The sequence below is a fragment of the Callorhinus ursinus genome, unplaced genomic scaffold (genome assembly GCF_003265705.2).
Source record: "Callorhinus ursinus isolate GAN/ISIS: 27379988/994484 unplaced genomic scaffold, GSC_fseal_2.0 scaffold125, whole genome shotgun sequence".
Lineage (NCBI taxonomy): Eukaryota > Metazoa > Chordata > Mammalia > Carnivora > Otariidae > Callorhinus > Callorhinus ursinus.
In genome coordinates this window covers 631,301-645,603 of record NW_027397187.1, presented here as the reverse complement: position 1 = coordinate 645,603, position 14,303 = coordinate 631,301, and the positions used below count along the sequence as shown (strand labels likewise).

The window sequence follows — 14,303 nt, the reverse complement described above, 5'->3', positions numbered from 1 at the left end:
CCAGAAGTGGGCGGGGCTTTCTTCTAGAGGTGGGCGGGGACTATCTTCCAGAGGTGGGCGAGGTTCTCTTCTACGGGTGGGCGGGGCCTCTCAGGAGATGGGAGTAGTTCTCTTCAGCAGGTGCAGATACCGTCATCTCCCCGACTTCGCTCCTCTTCCCCCACCTCTCTCCTACCACCACCACCTCCGTTTCCACTGTGCTAATCATCCACCTCATTTCCAACACCGACATTAACGCTTCAAATGTCAGTGAAGTCATGGCTGTCTCCACTGCTCCTGACCCCACCTTTTAACACTGCAGCCAACCCTGAGACCCACCCCACCTACACAGGGTGCCTAACAACCCTTGGGAGGAGGCTCCTGCTGCATTTGGGGACAGGGGGCTTCCAGGGACCCAGCAGATCAGACAAAGGAGACCCCAAGGATGGAAACCAAGCCTGTAGAGAGCCAGGATTGGCCAGATGCCCAAGTGGATGGCCACAAGGGGGCAGGAGATAAGTCACAGCACCCCGGACGCTATACCACTCAGCCCATCACCAGATCCACCCCACCCCACTAAATAGCAAACACTGAGTAGCATGTGCAGAACAGTTATAGTGCCTACAACAGGGGTACACACGCAACTGCAGATCTATGCAGCACGTGTGCACAGACTCAGAGAGGTGAGTGGCACATACACAGGCGTGCCACAAGCACGTGCATAGGGGTGCATCCACACAAAGATCACGTGTGTCACATATGTGGCCCCGTGTGCACACAAGACAGGACCTCAACCCCACCTCCCCCACTTGCTGGTGAACAGGCTACTGCATCCTACCTGGACTTACTCCTCCTCGTTTGTGAAGCAAGGATGGCTGCTGGGAGGGGCTGTCCCAACCCACAGAAAGCCCTCGAATAGGGTCTGGTGCTCAGGAGTTCCTGGGCTACCATAGCTGTGTTGTCCGTAGGTCCAGTGGGGAGGGGCTGGTGCTGGCAGACCAGCACACTGTCCACCAGATGCCCAGCACGAGGGTCTGACATCTGCTGATCTTTCCTTCTTGGGATTGAGGCAGGAAAAGGGGCTTGGGCTCAAAAGGCCAGGGAGAGGGAGCGTCTCTGATAAGTCTGCCCACAATGCCTTCTCCAGAGTGCTGATGTCTTCCAAGTATGCAGACGGGGTGACAGGCCGCGTGGAGTTCAATGAGGATGGGGATCGGAAGTTTGCTAACTACAGCATCATGAACCTACAAAACCGGAAGCTGGTGCAAGTGGGCATCTACAACGGCACCCATGTAGGTGGGGGTCATGAGGGGGTGGGGGCTGGGGCCTTAGGGTCCTGGGGCCAAGACCCCTGCGTGGCCACCCTCCATCTCATACTCCCACCCCCAGGTCATCCCTAATGACAGGAAGATCATTTGGCCAGGTGGAGAGACAGAGAAGCCCCGAGGGTACCAGATGTCCACCAGGCTGAAGGTAGGGATCCTGCCCCCCTTTGCCAGCGTCCACACCCCCGATGCTCCATCCAGCTCCTTGGGCCTGGGGGGCGGGGGACAGTGAGGCCAATGAAAGTGACTGAAGGAAGTGGGGAATGACCGGCACCTGGCTGCTGTAGGCCACACTTGGCACCACAGAGGAAGCAGGGAGAGCAGGTGGAGGGACGAGAGGAAGCTGCTGGCCCCCCATCCCATGGGCTCTCTCCAGTGCCTCTCCTGATCCAACTCCACTTGAGTCTAGAGAAGCCGTGTGGGACAGGACTCTTCCGGGGATGAGCTGATAGGGGACAGAGGGACCACTAGGTAGTTATTCTGGGGACCTCAGCTGCAGCACTCTCCATCCTGAGTTCTGGTTCTCGAGCTGCCACTTCCATACTCATCACCTAACCACCCCACCCCCAGTCTTCACAGCCTCCTGCTGTGACTGAGTCACACTGTCCTTTTGGCTCTGTCCCCCACCACCGGGGCATTCCCCATAGCAGGCTGTTCCCTCCTTGGCTCTCTCCCTGGGCCTCTGGGAGCCCCTCCTTTGCTGGCCTTTCCCCTCGAAACTTCCCTTCCTTGCTCCTTTGGGCTCCTCCCTTCTTCACAGTCATCATCGTTCCCAACAAGTAGAGTGGGCTTTTCCAAAGCAGTTCGATACCTTGTATTTAAAAGTCTGAAAGTAGGAGCCCAAACACTGATGGCCAGATGGTCCCATTCAGGCTGCCAGATTGCAGATGGCTTTGTGCAAGGTGTTTTGGTCTCACCGATTTTTTAAAGGCACAAACATATATTGCTTGTATAATAGAAAAACACTTTTTTTTTAAAGAAAACATGATGAAAGTTTAAAAAGCAGTAAGCTCCTTCAGGTGCTCCCAATCCCCCAGGGGGGAAAAGTCAAAATGCTGCCCTTGCAGCTGAGACTCTGGCCAACCCACCCTGCAGACCCCCCCTCCCCAGTGTGCCAGACGGTCCCTCTCAAACTGATCCCTGCCTACTCTGCATGCCCAATTCCAACATCACCTCCTCTGGGGCCCCTCATCAGTATGTTGCATTTGGTTCAGCTCCCCATGTCCCATACGTGTCCTCCTCACCCCCAGCCTCTGGGCCCGTGAAAGACAGGGAGAAGAGAGAACCCCAGCATAAGCCTCAAGGGGGCCTTGGGTTGAGAGGCAAGCTGTGGGAGAGAGGACGGCAACCACGGAGGAAAGAAGGAGGGAGCAAAGCTAGGTGGTCAAATACGCACCGCTGAGGAGGCTGAGGGCCGGAGGGGCCAGGTGACCAGATAAGGGTGATCCCTGTGGGTCTCAGGTCCTGTGCAGACTCGGGGTGGGTGCCAGACATGCCCCTGTCCTCATGGTAGGCAGTGGGGGGCAGGATGCATGCTCTGCGCTGGGACAGGGAGTTTTTCACCACTGAGAAATCAGAGAAGGTGCGGGGCAGACTGGACATTCCAGCAGGCTCTGATGGAGGGAGTGATGCATAAGCCAATACCCCAAAGACAAGTGGCCAAGAGGAGGGGACAGTGTTTCAGGAGGCCATGAGCCTTCTGAACGCTGAGTAGTCTGGGGACCCTCTAGGGGACAACAGGCAGATGTTGCTGAGAGTGGCCAGGGAGATGTGGAGCTGAGCACGGAGGGGCAGCGGCTGGAGGTGGGGGGATGTCAGGGATTTGTAGGGCATCCAGGGGAGTCTGGGGGCTTAGGGTGAGTGGTCCAAGCTGGGTCTTCTCCCTCCCCCTCCCCCGCAGATTGTGACGATCCATCAGGAGCCTTTCGTGTACGTCAAGCCCACGCTGAGCGATGGCACATGCAAGGAGGAGTTCACCGTCAATGGGGACCCGGTCAAGAAAGTGATCTGCACTGGACCCAACGACACGTCGCCAGGCAGCCGTGAGCGCGGGGCTGGGGCGCGGGGCGGGGCGGGGCGGAGGGGCCGGGAGCTCGGCGGTAATGGCCCCTGTCGCGTCTCCAGCTCGCCACACAGTGCCTCAGTGCTGCTACGGCTTCTGCATCGATCTGCTCATCAAGCTGGCGCGCACCATGAACTTCACCTACGAGGTGCACCTGGTGGCTGATGGCAAGTTCGGCACTCAAGAGCGGGTACGCGTGGATTGCTGGGTGCCACGAGGGACGGGTCCGGGGGGAAGCAGTCTGGCTAAGGACAAGGCCGGGGTGGGCGGGGCCTGCGGGCCCGGCGGGGGCGGGCGGGCGGGCGGGGCCAACGGACTGGGATGGGGTCTGGAGTGGGTGGGCCCAAGAGCTGAGCTAGGGCAGGAGCCTGTCGCGGGAGTGGGGCTGACATCGTGCGCGCGCCCACCAGCTGTATCGCCCCGCAGGTGAACAACAGCAATAAGAAGGAGTGGAATGGGATGATGGGCGAGCTGCTCAGCGGGCAGGCGGACATGATCGTGGCGCCGCTGACCATCAACAACGAGCGTGCACAGTACATCGAGTTCTCCAAGCCCTTCAAGTACCAGGGCCTGACCATTCTGGTCAAGAAGGTGGGCAGGGCCCAGCGCGGCTGGGGTGGGGTCCTAGGTGAGTTCGGGTGGCGCTGACAACCTGTCCACCTGCAGGAGATCCCCCGTAGCACGCTGGACTCGTTCATGCAGCCCTTCCAGAGCACGCTGTGGCTGCTGGTGGGGTTGTCGGTGCACGTGGTGGCCGTGATGCTGTACCTGCTGGACCGCTTCAGGTGAGCGCGGCCCGGGGGCCGGACACCTCCCTCTGCGGGGGCGGGCGGAGCCGGGCGAGGGGGCGGGGCAGGGCTGCCCCTCCCGCCCTCTCCCGCCCGCCCTCTGCGCCCCGCAGCCCCTTCGGCCGGTTCAAGGTGAACAGTGAAGAGGAGGAGGAAGACGCGCTGACCCTGTCTTCGGCCATGTGGTTCTCCTGGGGCGTCCTGCTCAACTCGGGTATCGGGGAAGGTGAGGCCGCGCCCGGCCGCATCCCGCTCCGCCCCTTCCCGCCTGCCCGGAGCTGACCGTTCTCTGCCCGCAGGCGCCCCCCGAAGCTTCTCAGCGCGCATCCTGGGCATGGTGTGGGCCGGCTTCGCCATGATCATCGTGGCCTCCTATACCGCCAACCTGGCGGCCTTCCTGGTGCTGGACCGGCCGGAGGAGCGCATCACGGGCATCAACGACCCACGGGTGAGGCCTGGCCGGCTGGGGGCGAGGAGGGGGAGGTCAGCGGAACTCTGTCTGGGGTGGGCCCCGGGAGCAGCAGCGAGCCCTGCCCTCTGACCCTGCAGCTGAGGAATCCCTCCGACAAGTTCATCTACGCGACGGTGAAGCAGAGCTCGGTGGACATCTACTTCCGGCGGCAGGTGGAGCTGAGCACCATGTACCGACACATGGAGAAGCACAACTACGAGAGCGCCGCCGAGGCCATCCAGGCCGTGCGGGACAAGTGAGGGGGAGGGGCGGGCGGGACCGGTGAGGGGGAGGGGCGGGCGGGACAAGTTGTGGGGGGACAGGCAGGGAGGGGCATCCGCCCCTACAGGAAAAGTGTGTGTGTCCAGGCTGGACGGGAACCGCGGGATGGAAACAGAGGTAAGGTTTCCAGGTGGGCAGGAGGTGGAGACTGCAAGCAGCCTGGTTGTGCAGGGCGCCTGTGACCCCTGCCCCTGCCCACAGCAAGCTTCACGCCTTCATCTGGGACTCGGCAGTGCTGGAGTTCGAGGCCTCCCAGAAGTGCGACCTAGTGACCACTGGCGAGCTGTTCTTCCGCTCGGGCTTTGGCATTGGCATGCGCAAGGACAGCCCCTGGAAGCAGAATGTCTCCCTGTCCATCCTCAAGTGAGTCTGCCTCACCCGCTGCCTGCTGCCCTTCATCCTTCTCCAAGAGGCTCCCACCAGAGGCCAACCCCTCCCCAGAGCCAGACCCTACCCCTAGGCACACGCACCCCGCCACCCCAACGGGGGCCCCACCCCGGTGCCCCGCCCACTCCAGGATGCTCCCTCCCAGGTCCCATGAGAATGGCTTCATGGAAGATCTGGACAAGACATGGGTGCGGTACCAGGAGTGTGACTCTCGCAGCAACGCCCCTGCTACCCTCACCTTTGAGAACATGGCAGGTAGGCCTCCCCGTTTCCCTCAACGCCCCTGCTAACACTGGTGGGGTCCTCCAAGGGGCCTGCAGACTGGCCAGCCCACAGCTGAGGTGCTGGGTCCTGGCCCACAGGGGTCTTCATGCTGGTGGCTGGGGGCATCGTGGCCGGGATCTTCCTGATCTTCATTGAGATAGCCTACAAGCGACACAAGGACGCTCGCCGGAAGCAGATGCAGCTAGCGTTCGCAGCCGTGAACGTGTGGAGAAAGAACCTGCAGGTAGGACAGGCCAGCCTCCGAGGCCTGGTGCCCATGGCCCGGCCTGGCCCCGGCCCTCCTCCATTCCCGCAGGCCGAAGCACTGGCTCAGGCTCCCAGGAGCCCATGCGGGCAGGACTGGAGCTAAGAGCCCCAACCAGGGGCAGCATTGCCGGGGGGCCACCTGCAGGTGGCTGCCCCCTGCAAAGCCCGGCTCCAAGCCTCTGCCTGGCCCCTCTGTCTCCAGAGTCGCCCGCCGGCGCCCATTCCATAGGAAGGCAAACTGAGGCAGGGTAAGACAGGGACCCACCTGGGTGTAGCACGTGAGTCCAAGACATATTCTGCCCTCGCCGCCCCATGCCTCTCCTCGGCATCCGCCAGGAACCCCTTTCCCTGCTGCCCTGCTCTGTCCTCTGCTCCATGACTCCACCTTGAATCGGGCCAGCTGGCCCTGCCTGGCACCCCAGGCTGTGTCTGTGGGAACTCGCTGCCAGCAGGAAACAGGCTGCCCACCTGGGATAGGGCAGGCAGTGGGGCCTGTGCAGGCCTGTGGGCTCATGCCCCACGGCCCAGTTCTGGCTTCCTTCATCTCTTCTCTTTCTCTGGGTGCCTCCCCAGAGCTTGGGTCTGGGGATGAAGTTGGTGTCCAGAGAGGGAGGGCCACGGGGGGGGCGGGTTGCTGGAGCCCCCACACCTCTCATCTGCCGACTCTTGTTCTCGGGACCTGGTCACTGCTCTCACTGGCTGGCACAGGGCCATTCTGGCCATCAGACCCCAGGCCAGGGTCTGGAAGCCACCTCCATCTATCTCTCCAATTCATCTTGCCACCTGCCTTTGGCCCCTCAGCCCCTTCCTGAATCTTGGCGTCCCCTTGGGACAGAATGGCTGGCAGGGCCCGAGGGGCAACTCCTCCAGGGCTTGGGGGACCCTCCTCCTTGGGACACCTGTAATCCAGGGTCACCCAGGAGCCAGGGAGCCAGACTGACCTCCCAGGAAGAGAGCCAGACGGGACCCCCACGCCCCAAGCCCAGCCCCAGCACAAGCAAGGTCAGGCCCAAGACCGGGCAGGAGCAGGGGCTGCTTGCACACGTCCAGCTGCTGGTCCGTCTGTCCAGCACAGCGAGGCAGGCAGGAGCGAGGGCCTGAGTGGCCGGCCAGGCTGGGCAGCAGCCCCCGAGGAGCAGGCGAGGGCAGGTGTGGCCGCCGCCCTTAGCTGTCTAATCACTTATACATATTCATTTTAGGATAGAAAGAGTGGTAGAGCAGAGCCCGACCCTAAAAAGAAAGCCACATTTAGGGCTATCACCTCCACCTTGGCTTCCAGCTTCAAGAGACGTAGGTCCTCCAAAGACACGGTAAGGGGAAGAACGCCCAGTCCCACGTCTCCGACTCTTATCTCGCCCCGCCCCCGTGTCTGTGTCCCGTGCCTCAGGCGTGCCTTCCCCCTCTCCCTCACCATCCCATCCACCCCCACCTCTGACCGCTGTGGCCCTTCTGCCTTCATCTCTATTTGCCCAGCACATGAGGTCTTCACTCTCTCTCTAGACCTTTCTTGGTCCTTTCTCCCACTGGCCCTCACTGGGTCCTCTTTCCCCATGTGTCTCTGCGTTGGTCTGCCCCCCATGCCATGACGCCATGCGCCATCTTGAAGCTGTGTCATGTCGTTGGTCAGCCAGTCAGCCTCTGAGCCCAGGGCCCCTGGGAGCCCAGAGCCAATCTGTCCTGGACTCCTCACCTGTGGGAGGCCACGCCACCTCTCTGTCACATCCGTTTCTCCAGCCTCTCCCAGAGGAGCCCACTGCCCTCTCTCCCCCCTCGCGACATCCATGGGGGGTGGCTGTGGTGTCCCATCCGCCCATCTGTCTGGCTGCCAGCCCCGCCACCCAGACACCTGTGTCACGCGTCTCACCAGAGCCATGCCTGTTGCATCCCCTCCATGTGGTCTCTGTGTGGGCCGGGGCTGGGGGCCGGGCCTGGCTCCATCTGGGTGGACGGCTGGGGCCTGGAACTGGGACAGGCCCCCAGCCACAGGGGACCGCCAGGCGGGGACTGGGTGGCACTAGAGGGGTGGAGCCCACCCCAGGCAGAGCCGGAGTCACTGAGGCTCCCAGACAGAGGCCCAGGAAGGAGAGGCCTCGAGGGAGGAGGGCAGCTCCTCAGCTCCCGACCCTCTAGCCCTTCCCCACAGGGCGTCAGAGCAGGGCCTCCTACCCTGGACAGCTTGTCACCACACCAGATGTGCACACTTGGAATCAAAGCCCTTCAAATGGACCCAGGCTTGCTAGGGGCACCCCGATCCAAGGTGGGGAGGGGGCAGCCCAGAGTTAGCACTGTCCTTGGCCTCCCTGCCGTCCAGGGGCCAGCTTGGCCTCCATCCTGCAGGGGCTTATGCTCCAAGGTGGAAACAGGAATTTGCACACACACACACACACACACGCACGCACGCACACACACACACACGCAGCGCACTGGGAAGGAGGCAGATCTCCAGGACACGGACAGGGCTTGGCACAGAATGATCCGAGGCCAGGGTGAAGCCATCAGGGTGCCCCCAGAGGGGCCCACGTGGCCTGGCTGCTCTGCTTCCCAGGAGGGGCTTGGCACTGGGAGGGTAGGTGAAGAGTGAGGGATTGGGAGCTGCGAGCACAGGCCGGGGCTTCACAGGCCCGAGAAAGTGGGTTGAGCCAGGGGCCCTGCCAAGGGGTTCAGAAAGAGATCCAAGACCAGAGAGGAGAGGTGGTGGGGAAGGCCTGGGGAGAGGTTATCCTCGTAGACAGCACTTTTAGGGAGGAGCACAAAAGTTACACAGGTGATAGGCTGCCTTGTGAGGGCGTCCTTGATTCCCCCCCCCCCCAACAACACCCCTACCCAAAGAAAAGCTCCTTAGCTCGTCCAGGTGCAACTCAGAGACCTTCGAGGTGCCTTTCTGGGGACACAATCCCAATAGACTCTTTACCCGAGCCTCTGTGGGCACCAGGGACCATCTCCCAGGGCAGCCCTGACACCATGTGGCATCTGGGACTGGCCCTGCCCTGAGGGGTGACTGGGGTGCTGCCAGCTGGAGGGTCCGGGCGGGGGAGGGCAGCCCTAGTTCCCATCCTGTTTCAGGCTGGGCGCCTGCTTGGAGGGAGGCCTGGGTGGGGGGCTCTGTTGGGAGGGGTGGGGTCGATCCGGCTGCTAAGATCCTCTGCCCCTGTCCTGTGGCCGGTCTGGGCCAGGGCAGCACTGGGCGCTCAGGGCTGGGGTCCCTGGCAGCCAGCGGGGCCAGCGGGTATTGATTGTTGGTTCTTATTTATAGAGCACCGGGGGTGGACGCGGCGCTTTGCAAAACCAAAAAGACACAGTGCTGCCGCGACGCGCTATTGAGAGGGAGGAGGGCCAGCTGCAGATGTGTGCCCGTCATAGGGAGAGCTGAGACGCCCTGCCCGCCCTCCTCTGCCCCCCTCCCCCGCAGACAGACAGACAGATGGACGGGACAGCGGCCCGGCCCACGCAGAGTCCCGGAGCACGACGGGGTCAGGGGGAGGAGCGCCCCCCCAGCCTCCCCCAGGCCGCGCCCGCCCACCCGCCGGTCGGCCGGCTGGCCGGTCCACCCGTCCCGGCCCTGCGCGTGCCCCCGAGCGTGGGGGCTAACGGGCTGCCTTGTCTGTGTATTTCTATTTTGCAGCAGTACCATCCCACTGATATCACGGGCACGCTCAACCTCTCAGATCCCTCGGTCAGCACCGTGGTGTGAGGCCCCCGGAGGCACCCACCTGCCCAGTTAGCCCGGCCAAGGACACTGATGGGTCCTGCTGCTCGGGAAGGCCTGAGGGAAGCCCACCCGCCCAAGACTGCCCACCCTGGGCCTCCCGTCTGTCTGTCTGCCCTGCTGCCGGGCGGGCAGCCCCTGCTGGACCGAGGCTCGGACCAGAGCGGCTGAGGACAGGCCAGAGCTGAGCTGGCTGGGCAGGGCCGCAGGGCACTCCGGCAGAGGCAGGGCCCTGGGGTCTCTAAGCAGCGGGGGAGAGGGGCTAACCTGGCCCCGGAGGGGCTTGGAGCAGAGACTGAAGCCCCAGCCTTCCCCGGCCACTACCAGAGCCACGGTGTGGGTGCGAGCCCCAACTGGCTGGGCCACCCCCTCCTCCAGCGCCTGCTCTTGGCTTGGCAGCCTCGGCTCCACCCCTCTCCTTTTCTTACCCTCGTCCCTTCTCGGCCGGACCCCCCTCCATCCAGCTGGCCCTGCCCCTCCCCAACGGCAGACTCTGATCCTCAGCGGACAGCTGCCTCCTGGGAGCGCGCTGGGGTTCTCCGCCGCCTCTGACCCTTTCCTCCGGTCTCCGCGACGGCTGAGCCAGCCGTTTGCCTCCTCCAGCCTGCAGCCCAAGATAGGCTTCCCCCCACGCGCTGGCTCCGGACTGTCCTCAGCCCTGCCCGCCAACTTGTACAGGCCCAGCCCTTCCAGCGTCGAGCGCGTGCCTTCCCCGTGCGGCCCGTGCGCAGCCGCGCGCTGCCCCTCCGCCCAGGGGCCCGGCGCGCGCTGCCCCTGACCCGGTTTGTGCAGTGGTGATGTCTAAAGGAATGTCACGAAAATTTCTGTCTGTGTTGCTTGTTGACGCGTGCAGGGACTGTGAAGAAGGGCAGGGGACAGGGGAAGATTCGAGAACAGCCAAGGCCCGCTCAGGCCTGAGCAGAGGCGGCGGGGCTCCCAGGGCCAGAGTCCCGCGGTCCCCTCAGGCGGCTGAGGGCAGTGGCGCGGCAGCGCCGCGTGCGGCAGGCGGTGAGCACGGAGCCCAACGCCAGGCAGGCGGCCAGGCTGGCGAGGAACGAGACGGGCCCGAGCACGTAGACCACCGCCAGGTCCCGCAGAGCGAGTGGCTGCGGGCAGTGGCTGAAGGCGGCGTCCGGGAAGGCGGTCAAGGGGCTGAGCGTCTGGCGCCCTGGCAACACGCAGAGCAGCGTCTCGGCCTCTGCGGGACACAGATGCAGAGTCAGGCGGCGGCGGCGACGCTGTCCGTGGGTCCCGACCCTCCCACCCTCGGCCGGAGGGCTCACCTGGCGCCGGCCTCGGGTGCCTGCGCAGCCAGGAGCAGAGCGGACGCAGCGCGCAGCCGCAGGTCCAGGGGTTGCCGCGCAGGTGCAGCGCGTGGAGAGCCGGCAGGCGGGCCAGGAGGCCGGGCGCGAGCGCGGACAGCGCGTTGTCCTGCAGGCTGAGCGCGTGCAGCAGCGGGAGCGCGCCCAGCGCCGCGGGCTCCAGGCGCGCCAGCCGATTGCCTGCCAGCGAGAGGGAGCGGAGCGCGCGCAGGGGCGAGAAGGTGCCGGGCGCGAGAGCCTCCAGCTGGTTGTTGCTGAGGTCGAGCCGCTGCAGCGCGCCCAAGCTCCAGAAGGCCCGCGCGTGCACCCAGCGCAGCCCGTTCTCGCGCAGGTCCAGGCGCAGCAGCGTGCCGGCGCCCACGAAGGCCCCGGGCGGCAGCGCGCGCACACGGTTGTGGTCCAACAGCAGCGCGCGCACGCGCCGGCTCAGGTCCGCGGGCACGGCGGGCAGAGCGCGCCCCGAGCAGTTGGCCAGGCCGCCCGGCGCGCACTCGCACGCCTCGGGGCAGTCCGGGGTGCCTGGGGTTCCTGGGAAGGTGGCCGCGGTGGACGACTGGGCCCAGACTGGCCACGGCGACAGCAGCAGGAGCAACATCGGCGGCGGCCGCCGCGAGAGAAAGGAGGGGCTCCTCATGGAGCAGCGCTAGGAGCCCGCTGCTCGCGCGTCCACGGAGCCAGTGCGTCTCTGCGGCGCCTGCACAAATATTAAATCTCCGGCCCGAGTGCCGGTAGTTCCTGTTCCATGGCCAGTCCCGCACCTAGGGCGGGGGCTGGGCAGACAGCCAGCGTCCTGCACTGCCAGCCACCTGTCCCAGAGCTGGGCTGCTCTTGGCTCTGGGCCAGCTGCGGCGCTGACAAGACGCCTCGCCCCTCCTCCCGAGGTGTCCACCACCCTGCGCCCCGCGGAGGCCTGAGCGCTGGACAACACCCACACCCACCAAACTCATCGATGCCACGCATGGGATGGGACTCCGTGAGCCCTGCTGCTCTCCCCAGTCTCTGCCCATCTCCTGCCCAGCAAAGTGACCCCAGCACACACGCAGTGGCCCCCCCACCCAGGGATGGTCCCATCCCCATAGTGGATGATCGGTGGGGTCAGGAGCACATGATGGGGGCCTGAGCTCAGGGGGTAAGCTGGAGGGTGGAGGGGGTACGAGACAGGGGGACAGTCATGTCTGCCCCACCTGGCCCTGTAAGGACTGTCCTAGAACCTCAAGGAGACAGTGTGGGTAGGGCAGAGGCACCAGCGCAAGTTCTCCTGTCAAACACTGCTCCCTCTGGGGTCATCAGAGTCACACACCCTGCCCTGGGGTTTCCCGGGGTGGGGGTGGGGCGACAGGGGCCCCGCGCCCCCGCCAACTTCATGGAATACGGCCGCAGGCAGATGAGGGGAGGGGCCAGGCTGAGACCAGGGCAGGAGGAGGTGGAAGTACCAGGGCTATGCCTCCCTGCCCTGGAGGGTGGACAGTGGGTGCCTTCTCCTCCCACCCAAGATCCAGGAGGGGACCTAGGTGCGCACAAAGCCCTCCGCACCCCGTGGTGCACAGCTGCACCGGGGCTCGAGGATGAGTCTGCAGGGAGGACAGGGCAGAAGCACTGAATACTGTTTAATTCCCCTCCCCCAGGCTGCCTGCAGCCCTACTCAGGTTGGTGGGGTGAGAGGGAGCTGCTCCTCCACAGTCATGTTTGGGGTCATCGGGTCCATGGGAATGGCCATGAGGCCTTGTTCGTCCAGGGGCGGCAGCATGGAGTCCAGGTCGGGGTCCATGACATGGGACTCCACTTGCACGGAGTGCAGGTCCATGCGATCCTCCTGGACTCCGTAGCGCCCCACCAACCTGCACGACAGGGGCCGGGTCAGGCCGGCTGCAGGCAGCCACCAGCACAGGCCTCGCAAGGCCTTGGCCCCCCTCCCAGGGTGGGCCCGGGCCTCCAGTCAGTGCTCGTGACCCATCTGTGACCCCCCTGCACCTCCCAGGGGCAGGAAGCTGGGGCACAGCTCACCTGTGGGCCTCCCCTGAGGTTACTCACCTGCTGCTCGTGTGTCTGGGGCATGGCTCACTGGAGGGACAAGGGGAGATGTGAATCCTGGGACAGCAGAGCCCAGACGTGCCCCCAGCCCCCCGCCTCTCCGCGGCCCAGCCTGGGAAACGGCGTCCCGGCTCCTGCTGACCCCCACCATCCCCCAGCACGGCCCTGCGGCCCTCAGCCACCCCCCCAGCCCTGGGCTCATGCACCTCTTGGCTCTCATGACACCGACTGCCACGATGACCAGGCTGCAGAGGCAACTGGCGCCTATGCCTGCCAGCACCACAAGCAGGGCAATGAGGGCCTCGCGGCTGAGGCCGAGGCTGCACTCGCAGTACGTCCCAGCTGCAGAGACAGGGCCCGTGCGGCCGAGGGGCCCTCGTCACCCGCCAGCGGAGGACCCCAGGGCCGCCCCTCACCCTGGCGGCCACCAGAAGGGTACGGGGAGGGGCGGGGTTCGGGGGCAGGAGGAGGCACCTGCAGCAGGGACGAGCAAAAGGGACAAACATAGGAGGCCAAGGGGGCTGCCGACCAGGCAGGAGTCAGGCCGGGGACAGGGGGCCATGTCCAGCCCCCAACCCCACCACACACCTCCGGACGGAACCCATCAGAAGGCGCTGACCTCACAGTAGGGCCCTGAAGCAGAGCGGGTGGGGGCAGGGCTTCAGCTTGAGCTTCACTCGAGCTCGGTGCCCAAGTGGAGGAGCCCTGGGCAGGCAGCCCTGGGGTGGGGCAGGTAGGGTGGAGAGGGGCCTGAGAGCCACTTCTGAATGCCCTACCAGACCCAAGGCCAAGGCAAGGATGGGGCTGCCCTGGCCTGGGCGGGGGGGGGGGGTGTGCTTCGTGGGGAAGGGGGTGGAGTCCACACCTAGGCCCCCGGGAAGGTGGAGACAGTGGCCTGGAAACCCTGGGGGGCCCAGAGCGTGCAGCACAGGCCCTGGTTCCTCTCTCAGGCTCCCTGGAGGCTGGGACAAGCAGGGGCCAAGGGGTGGGCAAGGCGTGGACCTGCGCTCACTGCCCTCCCTCACGCTGGCTGTCCTGGGGAGGGTCCCGCCGGGTCCCGCCCACACCCACCTCCCAGCAATGCTCAGGTCCGGAGGAACCTGCAGGGGTTCTTCCACCCCCCAGGAGAGATGGGGGGCACTGCCCACAGGTGTCCCCAGCACCACATCCTCTGGGTGCACCTGGTTCAGAAGCAGCTGCAGGTAGCACCTGAGGCTCCAGCTTAAGTGTCCTTCAAGCCGGAGCCCAGCTGACCCTCTGAGGGCTGCTTCCTGGTGCATCTTCCTGCCACCTGACAAGCGCTGCCTGAGGGACTCACCTGCAGGATGGCATCTTTAGAGTTAACCTCAGCCTCCTCCCTGGTCTCCTGCACTGTCTCTCCACCCTGAGGCCTCCTCCCTCCTCCCCTAAGGACCTGGCCAAGCAAACCACCCAGGCAG

The 14,303-nt window shown here is 64.7% G+C and overlaps 3 protein-coding genes across 11 annotated transcripts in view; 1 reads left to right on the top strand and 2 right to left on the bottom strand.

Moving 5' to 3' along the window:
- Positions 1 to 10,323, top strand: part of GRIN1 (glutamate ionotropic receptor NMDA type subunit 1) — a 23,956-nt gene extending 13,633 nt beyond the window's left edge. For 2 of the 8 annotated variants that reach the window (XM_025864864.2, XM_025864866.2), the window contains 14 exons: positions 1,127 to 1,271; positions 1,369 to 1,452; positions 3,205 to 3,346; positions 3,429 to 3,556; positions 3,793 to 3,957; positions 4,033 to 4,151; positions 4,268 to 4,380; positions 4,454 to 4,602; positions 4,704 to 4,861; positions 5,089 to 5,250; positions 5,420 to 5,529; positions 5,637 to 5,782; positions 7,005 to 7,115; positions 9,428 to 10,323. In XM_025864864.2, the coding sequence (XP_025720649.1) occupies positions 1,127 to 1,271; positions 1,369 to 1,452; positions 3,205 to 3,346; positions 3,429 to 3,556; positions 3,793 to 3,957; positions 4,033 to 4,151; positions 4,268 to 4,380; positions 4,454 to 4,602; positions 4,704 to 4,861; positions 5,089 to 5,250; positions 5,420 to 5,529; positions 5,637 to 5,782; positions 7,005 to 7,115; positions 9,428 to 9,496 (1,801 nt within the window). In that variant the 3' untranslated portion in view covers positions 9,497 to 10,323. Of the gene's footprint in view, positions 1 to 1,126; positions 1,272 to 1,368; positions 1,453 to 3,204; positions 3,347 to 3,428; positions 3,557 to 3,792; positions 3,958 to 4,032; positions 4,152 to 4,267; positions 4,381 to 4,453; positions 4,603 to 4,703; positions 4,862 to 5,088; positions 5,251 to 5,419; positions 5,530 to 5,636; positions 5,783 to 7,004; positions 7,116 to 9,058 lie in introns of all 8 variants that reach the window. The other 6 variants (XM_073890012.1, XM_025864865.2, XM_025864867.2 and 3 more) reach the window with 3 other exon arrangements.
- A 29-nt stretch (positions 10,324 to 10,352) lies between these two features.
- Positions 10,353 to 11,479, bottom strand: LRRC26 (leucine rich repeat containing 26). Its single transcript, XM_025864900.2, has 2 exons — positions 10,795 to 11,479; positions 10,353 to 10,709 (listed from the first exon to the last, which is right to left on the bottom strand). Exons 1-2 carry the CDS (start codon positions 11,465 to 11,467, stop codon positions 10,420 to 10,422), a joined length of 963 nt encoding a protein of 320 aa, XP_025720685.1. The 5' UTR covers positions 11,468 to 11,479; the 3' UTR covers positions 10,353 to 10,419.
- Positions 11,480 to 12,427: 948 nt separating this feature from the next.
- On the bottom strand, positions 12,428 to 13,462 carry TMEM210 (transmembrane protein 210). 2 transcript variants are annotated; one of them, XM_025864832.2, is made up of 4 exons: positions 13,339 to 13,462; positions 13,071 to 13,206; positions 12,865 to 12,894; positions 12,428 to 12,671 (listed from the first exon to the last, which is right to left on the bottom strand). In XM_025864832.2, exons 1-4 carry the CDS (start codon positions 13,424 to 13,426, stop codon positions 12,476 to 12,478), a joined length of 450 nt encoding a protein of 149 aa, XP_025720617.1. In that variant the 5' UTR covers positions 13,427 to 13,462; the 3' UTR covers positions 12,428 to 12,475. The 2 variants fall into 2 exon arrangements, with proteins under 2 accessions (XP_025720617.1, XP_025720618.1); XM_025864833.2 differs by lacking the exon at positions 12,865 to 12,894.
- Positions 13,463 to 14,303: the final 841 nt, after the last annotated feature.

What these genes read in the sequence shown, in the direction of transcription:
- LRRC26 (XM_025864900.2), bottom strand. Translation starts at nt 11,467, where the DNA reads ATGAGGAGCCCCTCCTTTCTCTCGCGGCGGCCGCCGCCGATGTTGCTC. An exon ending in GCACCCGAGGCCGGCGCCAG is followed by an intron (nt 10,710 to 10,794) that starts GTGAGCCCTCCG and finishes TGTGTCCCGCAG; the next exon opens with AGGCCGAGACGCTGCTCTGC.
- TMEM210 (XM_025864832.2), bottom strand. Translation starts at nt 13,426, where the DNA reads ATGGCCCCCTGTCCCCGGCCTGACTCCTGCCTGGTCGGCAGCCCCCTT. An exon ending in TTTGCTCGTCCCTGCTGCAG is followed by an intron (nt 13,207 to 13,338) that starts GTGCCTCCTCCT and finishes CTGTCTCTGCAG; the next exon opens with CTGGGACGTACTGCGAGTGC. An exon ending in CCCAGACACACGAGCAGCAG is followed by an intron (nt 12,672 to 12,864) that starts GTGAGTAACCTC and finishes CCTGTCGTGCAG; the next exon opens with GTTGGTGGGGCGCTACGGAG.